At 42.9% G+C, this 21,140-nt stretch overlaps 2 protein-coding genes across 2 annotated transcripts in view; both read left to right on the top strand.

Annotated features, from left to right (window-relative positions):
- LOC118936582 (receptor tyrosine-protein kinase erbB-4-like) overlaps positions 1-20,966 on the top strand; it is a 134,515-nt gene extending 113,549 nt beyond the window's left edge. Inside the window, exons 11-14 of the mRNA XM_036959591.1 lie at positions 1,559-1,691; positions 4,276-4,347; positions 8,956-9,049; positions 20,808-20,966. Of these exons, the coding sequence (XP_036815486.1) occupies positions 1,559-1,691; positions 4,276-4,347; positions 8,956-9,049; positions 20,808-20,966 (458 nt within the window). The remainder of the gene's footprint in view (positions 1-1,558; positions 1,692-4,275; positions 4,348-8,955; positions 9,050-20,807) is intronic.
- Positions 8,862-21,140, top strand: part of LOC110502092 (receptor tyrosine-protein kinase erbB-4) — a 108,021-nt gene continuing 95,742 nt past the window's right edge. Inside the window, exons 1-2 of the mRNA XM_036959590.1 lie at positions 8,862-9,049; positions 20,808-20,962. The gene's annotated coding sequence lies outside the window, so the exon portion shown is untranslated. The remainder of the gene's footprint in view (positions 9,050-20,807; positions 20,963-21,140) is intronic.

Here is a 21,140-nt window from a genome sequence, read left to right as displayed (position 1 = left end):
CGTTCGTCATCAGTGTTAGCTTGTACCAGGTGTTATTCAAGCTACTTTAGTACCCCGTCACTGTTTGGTCAGCACTATTATAATGGAAGAACACAGCTACAGCTGGGTCCACATTCAGCTCCACAGTGTGTCTCCTCTCACAGACGTGTGTTGTGCATGTTTCTCCCTCTCTGCTGTAGATACGTGCTCTAAATTCACTATGCACTTCTAACAAAGGGCTTTGATATAGATCTCCATGGTGGGTCTGGCTGCCATTACCTGTTCCAGATCACAGACAGAGAGACAGTCCAGTCTAGACAATTAGCATTTGACCCCCTCTGTCCCTCAGATGGACAGAGAGGAGGACAGAGAGTTGAAACCTCTGTTTTACTGACTGGCCTTATATGTACACACACTCTATTGTTTGGTTCAGCCAACTGCTGGGTTACAAGCTTTAAAGCAAGGTTGGGTTATTGGTGCTGGGTTATTGGTGCTGGGTTATTGTTGCTGGGTTATTGTTGCTGGGTTATTGGTGCTGGGTTATTGTTGATGGGTTATTGTTGCTGGGTTATTGGTGCTGGGTTATTGGTGCTGGGTTATTGTTGCTGGGTTATTGTTGCTGGGTTATTGGTGCTGGGTTATTGTTGCTGGGTTATTGTTGCTGGGTTATTGGTGCTGGGTAATTGGTGCTGGGTTATTGGTTATTGGTGCTGAGTTATTGGTGCTGGGTTATTGGTGCTGAGTTATTGGTGCTGGGTTATTGGTGCTGGGTTATTGGTGCTGAGTTATTGGTGCTGGGTTATTGGTGCTGAGTTATTGGTGCTGGGTTATTGGTGCTGAGTTATTGATGCTGGGTTATTGGTGCTGGGTTATTGGTGCTGGGTTATTGGTGCTGGGTTATTGGTTATTGGTGCTGAGTTATTGATGCTGGGTTATTGGTGCTGAGTTATTGGTGCTGGGTTATTGATGCTGGGTTATTGGTGCTGAGTTATTGGTGCTGGGTTATTGATGCTGGGTTATTGGTGCTGGGTTATTGATGCTGGGTTATTGGTGCTGGGTTATTGGTTATTAGTGCTGAGTTATTGGTTCTGAGTTATTGGTGCTGGGTTATTGAGATATGAGGGCGGCAGGTAGCCTAGCGGTTAAGAGTGTTGGGCCAGTAATGGAAAGGTCACTGGTTTGAATGCACAAGCCAACTAAGTCTGTAAATGTGCCCTTGAGCAAGGCACTTAACCCTATTTGCTCTGAATAAGAGCGTCTGGTAAATTACTAACATGTAAGAATAAAAAAATGCCTTCATTAGAGCTTAAGTAATTTCACCACTTCTGGGTTAGGGTTATGGTTATGGTTAGGGTTAGGGTTAGCCAATGGTTCCAACAATATCATTTCAGATAAAGTCAAACATTTATAAATACTATCAGTGTCCAGTACCTAACCCTGTCATGCTACTGTGGATGGTGTTTGACCATCTGTCTGACCCCTAATCCTAACCTGTATTCTTGTGTTTCTCAGCTACTGTGGATGGTGTTTGACCTTCTGTCTAACCCCTAAACCTAACCTGTTTTCTTGTGTTTCTCAGCTACTGAGCAGATGGTGTGTGACCCTCTGTGTTCGGACGCTGGCTGCTGGGGGCCGGGACCAGACCAGTGCCTATCCTGTCGCTACTTTATTAGGGGACGCATCTGTGTGGACACCTGCAATCTCTATGAAGGGTGAGTTACAGATGACAGTTTCAAACAATGAGAGATACTGTAGACTCTTGACAGTATAACACAATGACATTACGACAGTATCACTCTCAATATGCATGAAGATAAAGGCAAATACAGCCGTCAAACTAACAAATCTTTAACTTTTACCTCATTGTGAGTTACGACTTATTTTGAGGGCTTCTAGGTCTGAATTGTTTTGATATAGTGATTGTTTCAGTACACTCTCAGAAATAAAGGTTTATAGTTGTTCCTAAAGGGTTACAGCCGCTTGTCACTGGGGTGGGACCCTGTAAGGTCCTCTTTCATAGTTTTAGTTATAGGTCCAGTTATATTGTACAACAAGTTCACACCTCAGATAGTACCATTCTCCACAGGTACAAAACCAGGCTTTTTCCTTTATATATATATATATATACGTACCACCACAGTAACAAAGCCATTCATTCATTCCATGTACTGAATATAGCACAAATGAACAGTTCAACTGGTACAACACTTCCATTCGCGGATGGGCAAAAATAAAACTGAAAACCACGCCCCCACTAAGCCACACCTCCAATATCATTTTCCGGTGTGCCTTGCCTTTTTGAGTGAATTGTGTGTGTTAGTGACAGAGACATGGTTGTAGAATTCATTCATTTTCAGTTATTTGGCCTTCACCAAGTGAGATACTAAACGTATATTATCATTAAAATTAAACTCTTTATGACCACACATATATTATAAGGCCTTATTTTTAGGCCTAGCTTTACCCTAATACAGTTGTTACAGTAGTTATATGTATGTTATCATTGTGTAGCATATTATTAATCAGTCAACCAATGTACATGCACATGGTAGAGCATCCTGGGCAATATGATAATAATAATAATGATGGTACAAATATTGTCTTTTTAAGGTACCACACCAGTGACAAAGCCAATAGTTCCTTTTAGGTGGCAAAAATTAATCATTGTACCTTTTGGTGGGTATTGAGGGTACACAAAATATGGGAAACAGAAATGTACCTTCACGTTGTACCCCTATTTTTGAGAACGAGAGTGTGATGATTGTACCTTAATATTCAAAATATGAGGTACAGAAATGTACCATTATACTCTTTATCTACACATGTACCCTAAAAGGTAGCGAACAGTAACATGTGAGATCATTATGTGTACATCTGATCTTTCGTACCCTAGGGAATAATACCATACCCTTATTTCTAAGAGTAGTACTATACCATACCCTTATTTCTAAGAGTAGTACTATACCATACCCTTATTTCTAAGAGTAATACTATACCATACCTGTATTTCTAAGAGTAGTACTATACCATACCCTTATTTCTAAGAGTAGTACTATACCATACCCTTATTTCTAAGAGTAGTACTATACCATACCCTTATTTCTAAGAGTAGTACTATACCATACCCTTATTTCTAAGAGTAGTACTATACCATACCCTTATTTCTAAGAGTAGTACTATACCATACCCTTATTTCTAAGAGTAGTACTATACCATACCCTTATTTCTAAGAGTAGTACTATACCATACCCTTATTTCTAAGAGTAGTACTATACCATACCCTTATTTCTAAGAGTAGTACTATACCATACCCTTATTTCTAAGAGTAGTACTATACCATACCCTTATTTCTAAGAGTAGTACTATACCATACCCTTATTTCTAAGAGTAGTACTATGTATCTCAGCATGTATTACCTGCTCCACAGACTACTGAGTGTAAAATATAACTACTCTCTGTGCAGACACCAGTCTCTTCCCTTTTTCATTCTGATGACGGGAGAAAACATGGTGTAAACACAATCTAAAGGCTCAGGAGAATGACAGAAAGAAACTGCAAGAATGGACTTAAATGTCAGAGAAAAATAGATGAGACTACGTCCCAAATGGCATCCTATTCCCATATAGTGCACTCATTTTGACCTGAGCACTATGGGCCCTGGTCAAAAGTAGTGCACTTCATAAGGATTAGGATGCCATTTTGGACGCAACCAGAGACAAGGACAGGTCAAACACAGCACAGAGAACTTCATACAAAAAGGATAAACCACCGCAACAATACACTCCAGTGAGTGAATAACAGGGGAAATAAGATGGTAGTTCTGATCTGTTGCAGTGTGGATTACAGAGTACGGATGTTACAATATGTGAGACAGAAACATGCACGCACACACACACACACACACACGCACAGGAGTGTACTTACTGTGAGTAGGAGCATAGGTGACAACATGGAGCGGTCTGAGGGAGTGTACTTGATCGGGGAAGATTGGTTATGGGTTCGTAGGAGAATTTCCTGCATTATTTTTTAAATCTCTACATTTTGTTATGTGTTGTGTTTGTTGTTTACCTGTATAATCCTCTCTAATACATTGTTTAAAAGGCTGTGAGACAACAGGTGAGACGTTCAAAGTTAAACGTCACCATCTGAACCGTAAACCAGACTGTGGTGTCTGGGTAATGTAGAAATAGAAATAGAATAACTAGATAGTTACTGTATGTCTAGAAATCGACTATATGTCTATGGCTGGTGTACACTACAGTAGACACTGAAATGGATGACTGTTTCTCCTTCCAGACTGACAGGCTCTAGGTCCAGGCAGCCATCGGGCCCCTTCGTGGTCGAGAAGCGTGAGGCCAGTTTGGAGAGGTATGCCAAACGAGGGCAGGGGGGTTAGGCGTGTCACTGCGTGTCACAGTCACTGCTTGCGCACGGGGCCACGCTCTGCCTACCTGTCTGCCTGTCTGCACTCCACCTCTCACAGCTCGGCCAATCAAAGAGTCGCAAGAGACGCTACTAACCAATCCCAGAGCCACGAGACGCTACTGATTGAAGTCTACTGAGATTTACATTCTGTATAACATTTAGGGGCGGTTTCCCAAACGCAGATTAAGCCTAGTCTGGGACTAAAAAGATCAATGGAGAACCTGTCTGGGAAACCACTCAATAGAATGTATTTATGATTGAGACCGTGTCTTGTTCACTATGGGGCACTCTTACATTAGGAGGAAAAATATCTACTGTAATGCATGAATTGTTTATTTCCAGTGCACAAATGCCTCTGACTGAGTCAACACAAACGGTTCGTAAGAAAACAGGACGACACAGACACAGAGTGCAACTGTTATAGTGGAGATTTAGGTAGGGCCTCCTGTAAAGAAGTGAAGTCCGTGCGTAAAAGCTTCTGTCCTCTGGGTTCTGCTAGAACAGAGGTGTTAAATGCTCAGTGTAGCAGACAGACAGACAGGCCGTGCCTCTGTCCTACAGTCACTGACTGCAGAGCGAGAGAAAGAGAGAGACAGTAAGAAACAGAAACAGAGACCATTCCGGAAGCCAGAGAGAGAGACCCGACATATAAAATAGACAGAGACAGAGACAGCGAGAGAGAGAGAGAGAGAGAGAGAGAGAGAGAGAGAGAGAGAGAAGCTTAAAGGAGATGTTAAACCATAACCCATTTAAACCATAGCTGTACAAGACAAAGACCAACCTCCCGTGCCACCCTGCATGGCATTGTGTCGCCTGGATAATGCAGAATTAATCCTAATTTGGTTTTAGGTCCCACAGAGGAGTCCCACTTGGTATTAGACAGAGGGAAGAAGTACCACACGAACTGGCAGACACACACACACACACACACACACACACACACACACACACACACACACACACACACACAGACTCTCTCTCTCTGTATCTCTCCAGTACAATCCTGCCTTCATTGAGCAGCCTTTTTCTTCTTAGGTCTATCTGCTGCAGAATCTCTCCCTGATACTGAAGGTTCACACAGATCTATATTTTATTGATAGTTTTCTCTGTCTCTCTCTCAAACACATTTTGTCATTGATTCTGGCAATTGATTGAGGTTTAAGAAATGTATTAGAACTGGGAACAAACTCTTGCACAGTTTTAAAAACTTGCCAGCACATTATGTGGCAACCAGGAAAAGTAAAGGGATATTGGATTTGGCTCGGCTTGAATATAATGCTAAATGAAAAATGAATGTACAATATTATTTTGATTTGTTTTGACTAAAATCTCTAAGGGAGACTGGGGTAAGTTGAGCTATTTTTTACATTCAGGATCACTCTGTCCAGGGAAATATAATATTCTTCAGAACAAAGATATCTACATACACTGAGTATACCAAACATTAAGAACATCTTCGTAATATTGAGTTACACCCTCCCCTTTTGCCCTCAGAACAGCCTCAATTCGTCAGGGCATGGACTCCGGAAGGGGTGAGAAGTGTTCCACGGGGATGCCGGCCCATGTTGACTCCAATGCTTCCCACAGTTGTGTCAAGTTGGCTGGATGTCCTTTGGGTGGTGGACCATTCTTGATACACACAGGCAACGGTTCAGCGTGAAAAACCCCTCAACGTTGCAGTTCTTGACACAAACCGGTGCTCCTGGCACCTACTACCATACCCCTTTCAAAGGCACTTAAATGTCCATTCACCCTCTGAATTACACACATTCAACAATCCATGTCTCAGTTCTCAAGGCTTAAAAATCCTTCTTTAACCTGTATCCTCCCCTTCATCTACACTGATTGAAGTGGATTTAACAAGTGACATCAATAAGGGGTCATAGCTTTCACCTGGATTCACTTGGTAAGTCTGTGTCATGGAAAGAACAGGTGTTCCTAATGTTTTGTATACTCAGTGTATAATTCAGGATATTGTGTATCCCTGTAAGTAATCAGAATTAATGTAAACATTATAGTTTTGATCCGAAGGGCAGGGTAGGTTATGCCGCCTACACATTTCTGTACTGAATGAAATATTACCACTACCTTTTTAAACTAAAAAAGCAAAAAAAGAAACCCTCTCACTTTCAACTGTGTTTATTTTCAGAAAACTTAACAGGTGTAAATATTTGTATGAACATAACACGATTCAACAACTGAGACATAAACTGAACAAGTTCCACAGACATGTGACTAACAGAAATTGAATAATGTGTCCCTGAACAAAGGGGGGGGGGGTCAAAATCAAAAGTAACAGTCAGTATCTGTCCGCCAGCTCCATTAAGTACTGCAGTGCATCTCCTCCTCATGGACTGCACCAGATTTGCCAGTTCTTGCTGTGAGATGTTGCCCCACTCTTACACCAAGGCACCTGCAAGTTCCCAGACATTTCTGCGGGGAATGTCCCTAGCCCTCACTCTCCGATCCAACAGGTCCTAGACGTGCTCAATGGGATTGAGATCCGGGCTCTTCGCTGGCCATGGCAGAACACTGACATTCCTGTCTTGCAGGAAATCACGCACAGAACGAGCAGTATGGCTGGTGGCATTGTCATGCTGGAGGGTCATGCCAGGATGAGCCTGCAGGAAGGGTACCACATGAGGGAGGAGTATGTCGTCCCTGTAACGCACAGCATTAAGATTGCCTGCAATGACAACAAGCTCAGTCCGATGATGCTGTGACACACCGCCCCAGACCATGATGGACCCTCCAAATCGATCCCGCTCCAGAGTACAGGCCTCAGTGTAACGCTCATTCCATTCGACGATAAACGTGAATCCGACCATCACCGCTGGTGAGACAAAACCGCGACTCATCAGTGAAGATGTGGCAGGTAGCCTAGTGGTTAGAGCGTTGGACTAGTAACCGAAAGGTTGCAAGATCAAATCCCTGAGCTGACAAGGTAAAAATCTGTCATTCTGCCCCTGAACAAGGCTGTTCCTAGGCCGTCAATGAAAATAAGAATTTGTTCTTAACTGACTTGCCTAGTTAAATAAAGGTAAAAAAGAGCCCTTTTGCCATGCCTGTTTGGTCCAGCGACAGTGGGTTTGTGCCCATAGGCGACATTGTTGCCGGTGATGTCTGGTGAGGACCTGCCTTACAACAGGCCTACAAGTCCTCAATCCAGCCTCTCTCAGCCTATTGCGGACAATCTGAGCACTGATGGAGGGATTCAGCGTTCCTGGTGTAACTCGGGCAGTTGTTGTTGCCATCCTGTATCTGTCCCACAGATGTGATGTTCGGATGTACCGATCCTGTGCAGGTGTTGTTACACGTGCTCTGCCACTACGAGGATGATCAGCTGTCCATCCTGTCTTCCTGTAGTGCTGTCTTAGGCGTCTCACAGTATGAACATTGCAATTTATTGCCCTGGCCACATCTGCAGCCCTCATGCCTCCTTGCAGCATGCCTAAGGCACGTTCACGCAGATGAACAGGGACCCTGAACCCTTTTGGTGTTTTTCAGAGTCAGTAGAAAGGCCTCTTAGTGTCCTAAGTTTTCATAACTCTGACCATTCCACAGGTGCATGTTCATGAATTGGGAAAGTGTTTACAATGCAGATTTTTACGAATTATCTTTGAAAGACAGGGTCCAAAAAAAGGGATGTTTCTTTCTTTTGCTGAGTTTATGTCTATCTTAATTTCCTAAAGACAATTCAACACAATCACAATCACTTTTTTGTCTTTTAATATTTTGAAGCATATATTTAGATAGGCTTAACACCTAACAAAAATGTTGTACCTTTTTTTACACTTTTAACATAGGCCAGGCCCTGTTGTTACCTCATATCCCAGCAATAACGCCTTGCATTACACCTGGGAAGAAAACACTTGGCTCAACTTACCCCATGACCATTGGCTCACCTTACCTTACTATATTAGCCCACACAGCTACAATGATGCACTTTCATGCTAGATTTAGGACCTCCTATTGAAACTTATAGAGACCCCAACTGATGTATTTGTATAAAACAATCTTAAAATGATCTCTTTTGGTTTAGATGCAAGCATTTTGTGTATGTTTTGGCAGAAACATACCCCACTTTCCCCTATGAGTAATGCATTTGTTTTCAAATTGTGATTTAAGCAAATAACAGCAGTATGTTAGTAGTCAGTTCTCCTTTAGTTTTCATTTGCAGTCGTCCAGGCTCATGTCAGCCATCTTAGCATGCTGTTGCTACTGGTGTACAGTATGCACAGTGGAACAGGGTGTATATACCACAGTACCCCATTGACTGCAGCGCCTGAGGCCATAAAACCCTTCCAGCTATTCCTCTAGACAGAGTCAGAGGAGCACAGCCTACCTCCCTTCCTCTAGAGCCTGGATCTGACACACTTTGTTCTTTCTCACTGTCTACATCTTCCCTGACTCTCCCTTACCCCTGCCTTCCTCTGTCCCTCTCCCTCCCTACCTCCCTCTTTCTCTCCTTTCCCCTCTCTTTCCTCCCTTCCTGTCTCCATCTGTCTCCCTCCCTCTCTCCTTCCCTCCATCTCTCTCTGTCTCTCCCAGGGAGGTGCGTGAGTATGACAACGGCTCGGTGTGTGTGGAGTGTGATGCCCAGTGTGAGAGAGCAGATGGTGAATCCCTGACCTGTCATGGCCCGGTAAGATCCTCCAGAGACACAGGTTATCTCAATATGCATACTACCGTGGTCCACATGCTTATGCTCCAAATTCTGTGGACATTCTCTTGAGTTCACTCTTGTGAGGACAAGAGTGTGGAGAAACACAAAAAATGACCTAAAAGTTATGCAAGGTAGATTGTTCGTGGGTAGCTAGCTAAAAATAATTTGTTGCCATTTGGCGTGCTAATAGTAGTAGCTATCCAGTTAGCCTTATTGACTTACCATGGGCTTGCAATCTACATACAGCGCCTTCAGGAAAGAATTCAGGCCCCTGGACTTTTTCCACATTTTGTTACGTTACAGCCTTATTCTTAAAGGGATAAAAAAAAGGCCTCATCATTCCAAAGACAATACCACATAATGACAAAGTGAAAACAGGTTTTTAGAAATTTGAGAAAAACAAAAACAGAAATACCTTCTTTAGCTAAGTATTCAGACCCTTTGCTATGAGACTCCAAATTTAGCTCAGGTGCATCATGTTTCCATCGATCATCCTTGAGATGTTTCTACAACTTTATTGGAGTCCACCTGTCTATAAACTGTCTGTATAAGGTCCCACAGTTAACAGTGCATGTCAGAGCAAAAACCAAGCCATGAGGTCGAAGGAATTGAATTGAGACAGGATTGTGTCGAGGCACAGATCTGGGGAAGGGTGCTAAAAAAGCGTCTGTTGCATTGAAGGTCCCCAAGAACACAGTGGCCTTCATCATTCTTAAATGGAAAAGGGCCTTGGTCAGGGAGGTGACGAAGAACCCAATGGTCACACTGACAGAGCTTTAGAGTTCTTCTGTGGAGATGGGAGAACCTTCCAGAAGGGCAACCATCTCTGCAGCACTCCACCAATCAGGCCTTTATAGTAGAGTGGCCAGACAGAAGCCACTCCTTAGTAAAAGGCACATGTCAGCCCGCTTGGAGTTTGCCAAAAGGACTCTCAGACCATGAGAAATAAGATGCTCTGGTATGATGAAAACAAGATTGAACTCTTTGGCCTGAATGCCAAGTGTCCCATCTGGAGGAAACCTGGCACCATCCCTACGGTTAAGCATGGTGGTGGCAGCATCATGCTGTGGGGATGTTTTTCAGCGGCAGGGACTGGGAGACTAGTCAGGATCTAGGGAAAGATGAACAGAGCAAAGTACAGGGAGTTCCTTGGTGAAAATCTGCTCCAGAGCACTAAGGACCTCAGACTGGGGGCGAAGGTTTACCTTCCAACAGGACAATGAGCCTAAGCACACAGTCAACACAACGCAGAAGTGGCTTCGGGACAAGTCTCTGAATGTCCTTGAGTTGCCCAGCTCTTATAGAGACCTGAAAATAGCTGTGCAGTGATCCTCCCCATCCAACCTGACAGAGCTTGAGAGGATCTGCAGAGAAGAATGGGAGGAACTCCCAAAATACAGGTGTGCCAAGCTTGTAGTGTCATACCCAAGAAGATTCTAGGCTGTAATCGCTGCCAAAGGTGCTTCAACAAAGTACTGAGTAAAGGGTCTGAATACTTACTGTATGTAAATGTGATATTTCAGTTGTTTATTTTTTTATACATTTGCAAAATAATTTAAAAACTGTTTTTGCGTTGTCATTGTGGGGTATTGTGTATAGATTGATGAGGGTAAAAAAACATTTCAGGTTGTAAAGTAATAACATGTGGAAAAAGTCAAGCGACTTTCCAAAAATTGTAAGCAGGTAAAAAGGCCAACAGTAAAACAGCATGTACTTACTAACGTATCAAGATGAAATATTGTAATCAGGCAACATATGAGATGTCAATGGGCAACATTTCATTCTGAATTCTGAGTTTATTTTCTCTCGCTTCAGCTAAACTCTGCCATTGATTTCAAGACATTTTGCATCATATTTCTGTGCATATTTTACGCTGAAGCGTTGATGCATGCTTCAAAATATGTACAAATGGAGTGCACATTCCAGAAACGCCCTTCGTGCTCCGTTTTTCATACTTTCATCTGATCCTCTGGTGCTCCATTTTGCTCGAAGCACGGTAGCATGCATTTGGAGAAACACCCACAGCCTAACACACACACATCCATGCATGCTGGCACACACACACACACACACACACACACACACACACACACACATCCTCCAGCATTCATGACATGCACTAATAACTTATCCTCACTCCTGCACATTCCAACAGACAGAATAATACACATCAATTATTGTGTAAAACATTTATAAAAATCACAGTGTTAATCAACACTGAAAGTGTTGAGTCTGTGGACCCATTTAGAGACCAGAATATTTTTAAATTAACACACTGTTAACACACTGTACCACACAAAGCCTTATTCAAATATTTCCAATAGTGCGTTGCCTTTCAAGTAAATTGTAGAGTTACCACCCATTACTTTATTTGTTAGTGACAGAGACCTGGTTGTTGCATTCATCCATTTTCGGTCCTAAGCGAATGTTATCTTAAAAAATATATATATTTAACATAAGGCCATACATATTTCACAAGACCCTATTTTCAGGTAGTTTTACCTTAATTGAGGGGCCTGAAACTCATACTCATCACTTTGAACGTAATCCACGCCTATCATTATCATATTTCCCAGCATGCCCTATTGCAGGTCGATTTTTGAAATTGTTTGGTTCAATATCATTGTTTGTTCATTTACATTTATTGATTCATTCATTAATCATTAATTCACTAATTCAATATGTTACTCTAGATCACTATTACTCCACACACATCTCTCCCTCGCCCTCCATTTGGCAAATCTGACCATAACTCTCTCCTCCTGATTCCTGCTCACAAGCAAAACTCAAGCAGGTGAAGCGGATGCTAAGCTACAGGAATGTTTTGCTATTACAGACTGGAATATGTTCCGGGATTCATCTGATGGCATTGAGTGTACCACATCAGTCACCGGCTTCATTAATAAGTGCATCAATGATCAATATTGTCCCCACAGTGACCGACGTACATATACCAACCAGAAGCAATGGATTACAGGTAATATCCGCACTGAGCTAAAGACTAGAGCTGCCGCTTTCAAGGAGTGGGACACTAATAAGAAAGTATTACGCTTATAAGAAATCTCTTCTATGCCATCCGATGAACCATCAAATAGGCAAAGCATCAATACAGGGCCATATCAAATCCTACTACACTGGCTCTGATGCTCGTCGGATGTGGCAGGACTTGCAAACTATCATGGATTACAAAGGGAAACCCAGCCAAGAGCTGCCGATTGACGCAGACAACCTAAATGCCTTCTATGCTCGCTTCGAGGCTAGCAACACTGAACCATGCATGAGAGCACCGGCTGTTCTGGATGACTGAATGATCCCGATGCGAGTAAGACCTTTAAACCGGTTAACATTTGCAGGGCCAGACGGATTACCAGGACACGTACTCAGAGCATGTGTTGACCAGCCGGACAGTGTCTCCCTGACTCAAACTGTAATACCTACATGTTTCAAGCAGACCACCATAGTCCCTGTACCCAAGAACGCCAAGGTAACCTGGTCATGGCTCACATCAACAACATCATACCAGACACCCTGTACCCACTCCAACTCGCATACCTCCCAAGCAGATCCACAGATGACGCAATCTATATTCCACTCCACACTGCCACTTCCTACCTGGACAAAATTAACACTTACGTGAGAATGTTATTAATTTCCTACAGCTCAACGCTTAACACCATAAGACACTCCAACAACACATCTGCCATGCTGACCCTCAACATGAGGGCCTCTCAGGGGTGTGTGCTTAGTCCCCTCCTTTACTCCCTGTTCACCCATGACAGTGTGGCTGTGCACAAATTCAACACCATTAAGTTTGCCGTAGGCCTGACTACCAACGACGATGATACAGCCTATAGGGAGGAAGTCAGTGACCAGGCAGTGTGGTGCCAGGACAACAACCTCAATGTCAGCAAGACAAAAGAGCTGATCGTGGACTAAAGGGAACATAGGGCTGAGCACGCCACCATTCGCATCAATGTGGCTACAGTGGAGCGGGTCATGAGCTTCAAGTTCCTCGGTGTCAACATCACTAAGGACCTATTATGGTCCAACTACACCAAGTCAGTCTTGAAGATGGCACGACAACGCTTCTTCCCCCTCAGAAGGCTGAAAAGATTTGTCATGGGCCCTCAGATCCTCAAAGTCTACAGCTGACACATTGAGAGCATCTAGACTGGCTGCATCACCACTTGGTATAACAACTGCTTGGCATCTGACCGCATCACTGCGGCCGAGCTCCCTGCCATCCAGGATCTCTATAGGTCCTGGATCTCTTTAAGAAGGCCCTAAAAATTGGAAAAGACTCAAGCTACCGAAGTCATAGACTGCTCTCTCTACTACCGCATGGCAAGCGGTACCGGAGTGCCAAGTCTGCAACCAAAAGGCTCCTGAACAGCTTATACCCCAAGCCCTAACTACCCTGACTATTTGCATTGACCCCCTTTTTATTTGCACTGACTCTCTTACACCGGCTCGATGCACACTCACTGGATACTACCCATACACTCCAGCACACACATACACACACACACACACACTCACTGGATACTACCCGTACACTCCAGCACACACACACACACACACACACACTCACTGGCTACTACCCACACACACACACACACTCACTGGATACTACCCACACACTCCAGCACACACACACACACACACTCACTGGATACTACCCACACACACACACACACACACACACACACACACACACACACACACACACACTCACTGGATACTACCCACACACTCCAGCACACACACACACACACACGCACAGTCTTGTACACCTAATCTTGTAGGGACACACACTTCAGTCCCAATCAAAATCATAGTTTCCCTAATCTAACCCTAACCCAAAAACCTAACCCACACTTTCACATACACTGCTGATACTCTGTTTATTATCTATCCTGATTGCCGAGTCACTTTTACCTCTACCTACATGTGCCTACTACCTCAACTACCTCGTAGCCCTGCACATTGACTTGGTAGTCCTTGTATGTAATATTGTTATTTTATTGTGCTACTATTTCTTATTTCTGTGCAAATGTTTCTTACTTTTTAACTTTGCATTGTTGAGAAAGGGCTCATAAGTAAACACTTCACGTTAAAGGCTACACTTGTTGTATTATCTAAGACAATTAAGCTGGAACAAAGATTTCAGTAAAAGGTGCAAAAAATCTAACTAACTGATTGGATTAGTTGAGAAAAATACATGTGATTTCTCTTTGTGTAGAATAAGATTAATCAATCAATCAATGTACATGCACAAACATAGATATTGAAACAAACAATTCCAAAAAATTCACCTGCTGTAGAGCATGCTGGGAAATTAATGATGGGCATAGTTTTGATTCAAAGTGATGTTTTGTTAGTTTCAGGTCCCTGTATAAGGGTAAAACGAGGAACTCAAAATAAGGCCTTTTGAAAGAAGTATGGTATTGTGTGACATATGTATATATTTTTATGATGAAATATTAGCTTAGGATCTCACTTGGTGAAGTTCACAGCACTGAAAATGGATGAATGCAACAACCATGTTTCTGTTACTAACAAATACAGTCATGGGTGGTAACTCTGCAATTTACTCGAAAGGCAAGGCACTCTGGGAAATATTTGAATAGGGATATACACTATGCAGTGTGTTCATTTAGCATTGTTCTGGTGTCCATTTGGGTCCACAGACTCAACACTTTCAGTGTTGATTTGACACTCACCGTGTTAATTCATTTATTTTTGTAACAGTGGATAATTTGCTGTGTATGTATTCTATAGTTATAACAATAAATAATTGACATCCAACTCAGTTCAGTAGGTAACAGCATCCACCTATCACTGCCATTATACTATCAGTAGAAATACCTTTCTTCCAAATAGTCGCTATCAGCAAAAACATTTTTATTTATTTTTCCATTTTTTATTTAATCTTTATTTAACTAGGCAAGTCAGTTAAGAACAAATTCTTATTTACAATGACGGCCTACCAAAAGGCAAAAGGCCTCCTTCGGGGGCTGGGATAAAAAATACAATAAAAAAATAAAACACATTCCTCATATTGTGTTTACATATTGTGTTTAAACTGCCAGTTAATTACATCTCTCTAAAGCTTTTCTCTCTGATGTGCATCATAAACTGAAATCACTAGTGACCACAAACAAGAGTTGCATCCCAAATAGCACCATATTTCCTACATAGTGCACTACTTTTGACCAGAGCCCTATGTGCCCTGGTTAAAAGTAGTACACTACATAGGGAATATAGTACCATTTGGGATGCATTCAATGTCTTCTATTGCCCTTGAATCATGATTAATTGTATTGTCAGTTAAAGTGTGTCTGCGAGCTTCACAATATATTTTATTTCATGTTAACTTATAGGGAAAGTGGCATGTGTTTACAACAAACTGTGTGTGTGTGTGTGTGTGTGTGTGTGTGTGCGTGTGTGTGTGTGTGTGTGAAAGAGTGCACACGTGTGCGGACCTGAGTGAGTGTGTACGTACGTGATTGTGTGCTTCCATATATCTGTTTGTGAGTTTGCGTACATGATGTGTGTGTCCCTGTTGACTCTCCGCTTGTCTCAGGCTGTGTGATGATGCTCTTTGTCCTTCATCTCCAGTCTAGACAAGATATTCATTCACAACCTCCATCCCTGCTCTCTGCCTCTTTCTCTCTTCTCTCATCTCTCTGATCCCGTCTCTCTTCTTTCTCCTCTCTGCTCCTTTGTCTCTTCTCTCCTCTCTTCTCTCTGCTATCTTCTCTCGCCTCCCTTCTCTTCTCTTCTGCTCTCTCGTCTCTCTTCTCCCGTCTCTCTTGTCTCTTCTCCTCTTTTCTCTCTGCTCCCTTCTCTCTTCTCCCCATCTCTCTTCTCTCTGCTCCCTTGTCTCTTCTATCTTCTCTCTGTTCCCTTCTCCCATCTCTCTTCTCGCTGTTCCCTTCTCCCTTCGCTCTACTCTCTGCTCCCTTCTCCCTTCTCTCTGCTCTCTTCTCCCTTCTCCCTTCTCCCTTCTCTCTGCTCCCTTCTCTCTGCTCCCTTCTCTCTGCTCTCTGTTCCTCCTGTGCTCTTTATTGTTTATTCAGTCACACAATGTACTCAAGCTCTCTCACACACACACACACACACACACACGGATGAGTATTACTGTGGACTAGAGACTTATCTTCCATCTCTGTGGAGTCGTAGAACATTGAGACAAATCAGACAGGTTGGCCAGCAGGTTGGTCGGTTTGTTAGGCATATGACGTGAACGTCTAGCAACCTAAACCAAAATGTATCGGCACCGACCATTTTGCTGGAATTGTTTATAAACAATAGGTGTTGGTGAACGACCCCCAGCCAGAGCACCCTCTGAGGGCAGACTTAGCAGAAGAATACTCAAAGGACCGGAAAAAAATCTTTAAGAACGCAGAAGAGTTTACTACTAGAGAAATGTGAAGTTTTAAATGAAATGCATTTGCCAATATACAGTGCTTTCGGAAAGTATTTTATTTTTTATTTAACTAAGCAAGTCAGTTAAGAACAAATTCTTATTTTCAATGACGGCCTAGAAACAGTGGGTTAACTGCCTGTTCAGGGGCAGAACGACAGATTTGTACCTTGTCAGCTCGGGGATTTGAACTTGCAACCTTTCGGTTACTAGTCCAACGCTCTAACCACTAGGCTACCCTGCCCCCCCTATTCAGACCCCTTTTTTCCACATTTTGTCATGTTACAGCCTTATTCTAAAATTAATTAAATATAATTTTTTCTCATCAATCTACACACATTACCCCATAATGACACAGCAAAAACAAGTTTTCAGAAATGTTTGCAAACGTATAAAAACTCAAGAACTGAAATATCACATTCATATTCAGACCCTTTACTTAAAATTCCAAAAGCCTGTTTTCGCTTTGTCGTTATGGGTTATTGTGTGTAGATGGATGAGGAAAAATGTATTTGTTCAATTTTAGAATAAGGCTGTAAAGGAACAAAATGTGGAAAAGGGGAAAGAGTCTGAATACTTTCCAAATGCACTGTAGGTGATTGTTAATTGGACAAAAGATAGCAACAACATTCATAGTAGTAATAGTAGTGTTAAGGGTATGCATAATTTACGTAAATACGTAATTTTTCTCTCGCAACAGACAGGCCAAAGTAAGAACCACAAGGTGTTTGGGTTACACCAGGGTATGTGCCCATTGTTATTAAGGCTAGATTAGCTGGTGCAGGGTTTGATTATTTGGCTCTTCCCTTATTAGAACTGATAATGTCATGGGCCTGCAATGAACCAATCTAAAACAGAGAGCGAGCGAGAGAGAGAGATATGTTCATAGGCCTGCTCTTAGCCAATCTAAAAAAGACAGTTGGAGAGAGATGGAGATATGTTGAGATGTTAACATTCGTCCACAGTGCTCTTAGTAAATCTTAAACAGAGAAAAAGAGATGGTGATACACCCCTTCAAATTAGTGGATTCAACTATTTCAACCACACCCGTTGCTGACAGGTGTATAAAATTGAGCACACAGCCATTCAATCTCCATAGACAGACATTGGCAGTAAAATGGCCTTCCGCAAGAACTCAATTACTTTCAACGTGGCACCGTCATAGGATGCCACCGTTCCAACAAGTCAATTCGTAGAATTTCAACCCTACTAGAGCTGTCCCGGTCAACTGGAAGTGCTGTTAATGTGAAGTGGAAACGGCTCAGCCGCAAAGGGGTAGGCCATCCAAGCTCACAGAAGAGTGCTAAAGCCCGTTGCGCATAAAAATTGTCTGTCCTCGGTTGCAACACTCACTACCGAGTTCCAAACTGCCTCTAGAAGCAACGTCAGCACAATAACTGTTTGTCGGGAGCTTCATCAAATGGGTTTCAATGGCTGAGCAGCCGCACACAGGCCTGAGGTCACCATGTGCAATGCCAAGCATCGGCTGGAGTGGTGTAAAGCTCGCCACCATTGGACTCCGGATCAGTGGAAATGTGTTCTCTGGAGTGATGAATCACGCTACACCATCTGGCAGTCCGATGGACGAATCTGGGTTTGGCGAATGCCAGGAGAACGCTACCTGCCCCAATGCATAGTGCCAACTGTAAAGTTTGGAGGAGGAATAATGGTCTGGGGCTGTTTTTCATAGTTCGGGCCCCTTAGTTACAGTGAAGGGAAATCTTAACGCTACAGCATACAATGACATTCTAGACAATTCTGTGCTTCCAGCTTTGTGGCAATAGTTAGGGGAAGGCCCTTTCCTGTTTCAGCATGACAATGTCCTTGTGCACAAAGTGAGGTCCATAAAGAAATGGTTTGTCGAGATCAGTGTGGAAGAACTTGACTGGCATGCACAGAGCCCTGACGTCAACCCAATCGAAAACCTTTGGGATGAATTGGAATGCCGACTGTGAGCCAGGCCTAATCACCCAAAATCAGTGTCGACCTCACTAACGCTTTTGTGGCTGAATGGAAGCAAGTCCCTGCAGCAATGTTCCAACATCTAGTGGAAAGCCTTCCCAGAAGAGTAGAGCATCAAAGGGAGGACCAACTCCATATTAATGCCCATGATTTTGGAATGAGATGTTCGACGAGCAGGTGCCCACGCACTATTGGCCATGTAGTGTATGTCATGTTCATAGGCCTGCTCTGAGCCAATCTAAAATAGAAAGAGAGAGATGTTGAGATGTTACATTCAAACCTAACTCTGAACTGGGGTTAGTCGTTTGCCTCATGCAGTCTACTAGCTATTATCAAATTCAAATAACTTCCTGAACATATTTTTGCCAACCAAATTGCACTCTATATAGTGCGCTACTTTTTAAAGGGGCCCATGGGGACTAAATAGGGAATGAGGTGTAATTTGAGCACCATGACTTACTTACTATACATGATCCTAGAGCTTTACTGTTGTTCCCACCTGTCAGGTTCAGGCTTAGCGTTATTCTCTGATGGAAACGAGAGTACAGGAGGTAAACAAATGGATTACATCAATCATGTTATGACAACAGAAGCCATGGCAATGACATTATATTCCACATTGTGCTCCTGTTATGCTTTGAGTTTGTAATAATATCAGTCACACTGATAGGGTAGGCGGTTGAGAGAGAGAGGCTAAGTTCTACCATGATGCGTGAACCCATGTTTTTCTAGGCTAACGTAAGGCTTGATTTTGGATTCAGCATGTGTCTACTCCCTGGCCTCTCCTCCAGCTCTCCTCCTCCTCTCCTCTGGCCATATGTTGTTCAGATGGCCCCTCTGGCCCAGATGGACTGTCACAGCCTGCTAATTGATTAACATGCAGCTCTCTTGCTCTCTCCCTCAATTCAATTCAAAGGGCTTTATTCGCATGGGAAACATTGCCAAAGCAAGTGAAATAGATAATAAACCATCAGAAATGAACAGTAAACATTACAGTCACACAAGTTTCAAAATAATACAGACATTTCAAATGTTATAATAGGGCTGTGTTGTGTTGTAACAATGTGTAAATATTTTACAAAAGGGAAAATAAATAAAATAAATACACATAAATAATGGGTTGTATTTACAACCCTGGCTACCCTTTTCTTGTGACAACAGGTCACAAATCTTGCTGCTGCGATGGCACACTGTGGTATTTAACTGAATAGATGGGAGTTCACACAAAATATGTTTTTTTTATGTTCTGTGTAATCTGAGGGCAATTGTTCTCTCTCTCTCTCTCGCTCTCTCACACTCTCTCTGTCTCTCTCCCTGTCAATCTCTCTCTCTCTTATGGGGATGATGTGCATGGTGTACACTGTTGGGCGCTAGCTAGTGATACAACGATGGACAACATCACTAAGGAAGAGTAGCTGTCGTTGCCATGCCATCATTATCGTTTCCCAATAAGGGAGATGTATTTACAGGGGGTGTTTTGGCAACAGGGGTGCAGTATGTTGTGGTAGACCATGATGCACTGTGTTTGCTGCAGTCTCAAACAAATTAGTTTGGTTGTGAGATGAGGTTACTGGCTATAGTAAAGCATTTGCCTTTCAACGCCACGGGTATAACACTCATAAGACAACTAATTGAGTACCAGCTTCATTGTTATAACTGTGAAGGTACTTAATTTGCATATTTATGCCTACAGTACACACACACACACACGAGCACTTACACACACATCCTCTCAGACACACTCGTACATATGTGCACATTTGCACAAAACGCCTCCACATAACGATGCATATGTATTTATTTCTGTTCTGTTCTGCACCTTAAGGGATATTGTTCCCTGTTGAGCTCTCTCTGTTGCCTGTATTGATACCCTTACAGACCCATACAGTGAGGCCCCTTCAGCTGCCTCCCTCTATTCCCTCCCCTACCCTGCCCCTCCCCTTCCTCCCTTCCCTTGCCTCTTCTAGCCCATATTAACCTCATAAATCGTGTCTGTGCTGATTGTTATGGTCATTGTGTGTGCTGTGAGGGATGGTTATTATCTCCAGCTCTACTTGCTGGTGTTTTATGTGTCTCGTCTTCCTCCTTTCCTCACTCCCACAATCTTCTCTCCTCTACTATCGCTCGTCTTTATCCCTCTTTCTCTCTCTCCTTCTCTCTTGCTCCCCATTTTTTTTCTCTCTCTCTATCTCTCTCTGTCTCATATCTCTCTGTTATCTCTCTGTTTCTCTCACTCTTCCTTTCTCCCCTGTCCTTGCTTGCTCTCATTTCCTATTACTATCACATCTCTAATATTTATCTTCCTTCCCCTCTGTCTCTCCCTCACTTTATCTCTGTCTCTCTCAGGGTCCGGATCACTGTGTGAAGTGTCTCCACTTTAAAGATGGTCCTAACTGTGTGGAGAAGTGTCCCGACGGCCTTCAAGGGGCCAACAGCTTCATCTTTAAATATGCCGAGGCCAACAACGAGTGTCATCCCTGTCACTCCAACTGCACTCAGGGGTGAGCTAAATTCTATATACTGTATGTCTGTGTCTTGGCTCCCAGCAGCATGTGCACATTTGCGTTGTTGTGTGAATGGTTGCGTATCGCATCAGCCGTCTGAATGACGAATGATCCTAGGAGGACAGAGTACTGTTCATTTACTTCTACAATACCTTTGTCTAACAGGCAACACAAG

This window comes from Oncorhynchus mykiss, chromosome 22 (genome assembly GCF_013265735.2).
Source record: "Oncorhynchus mykiss isolate Arlee chromosome 22, USDA_OmykA_1.1, whole genome shotgun sequence".
In the NCBI taxonomy this organism is placed as follows: domain Eukaryota; kingdom Metazoa; phylum Chordata; class Actinopteri; order Salmoniformes; family Salmonidae; genus Oncorhynchus; species Oncorhynchus mykiss.
The sequence above is the reverse complement of the archived record's forward strand: the minus strand, read 5'-3'. Positions and strand labels throughout refer to the sequence as shown.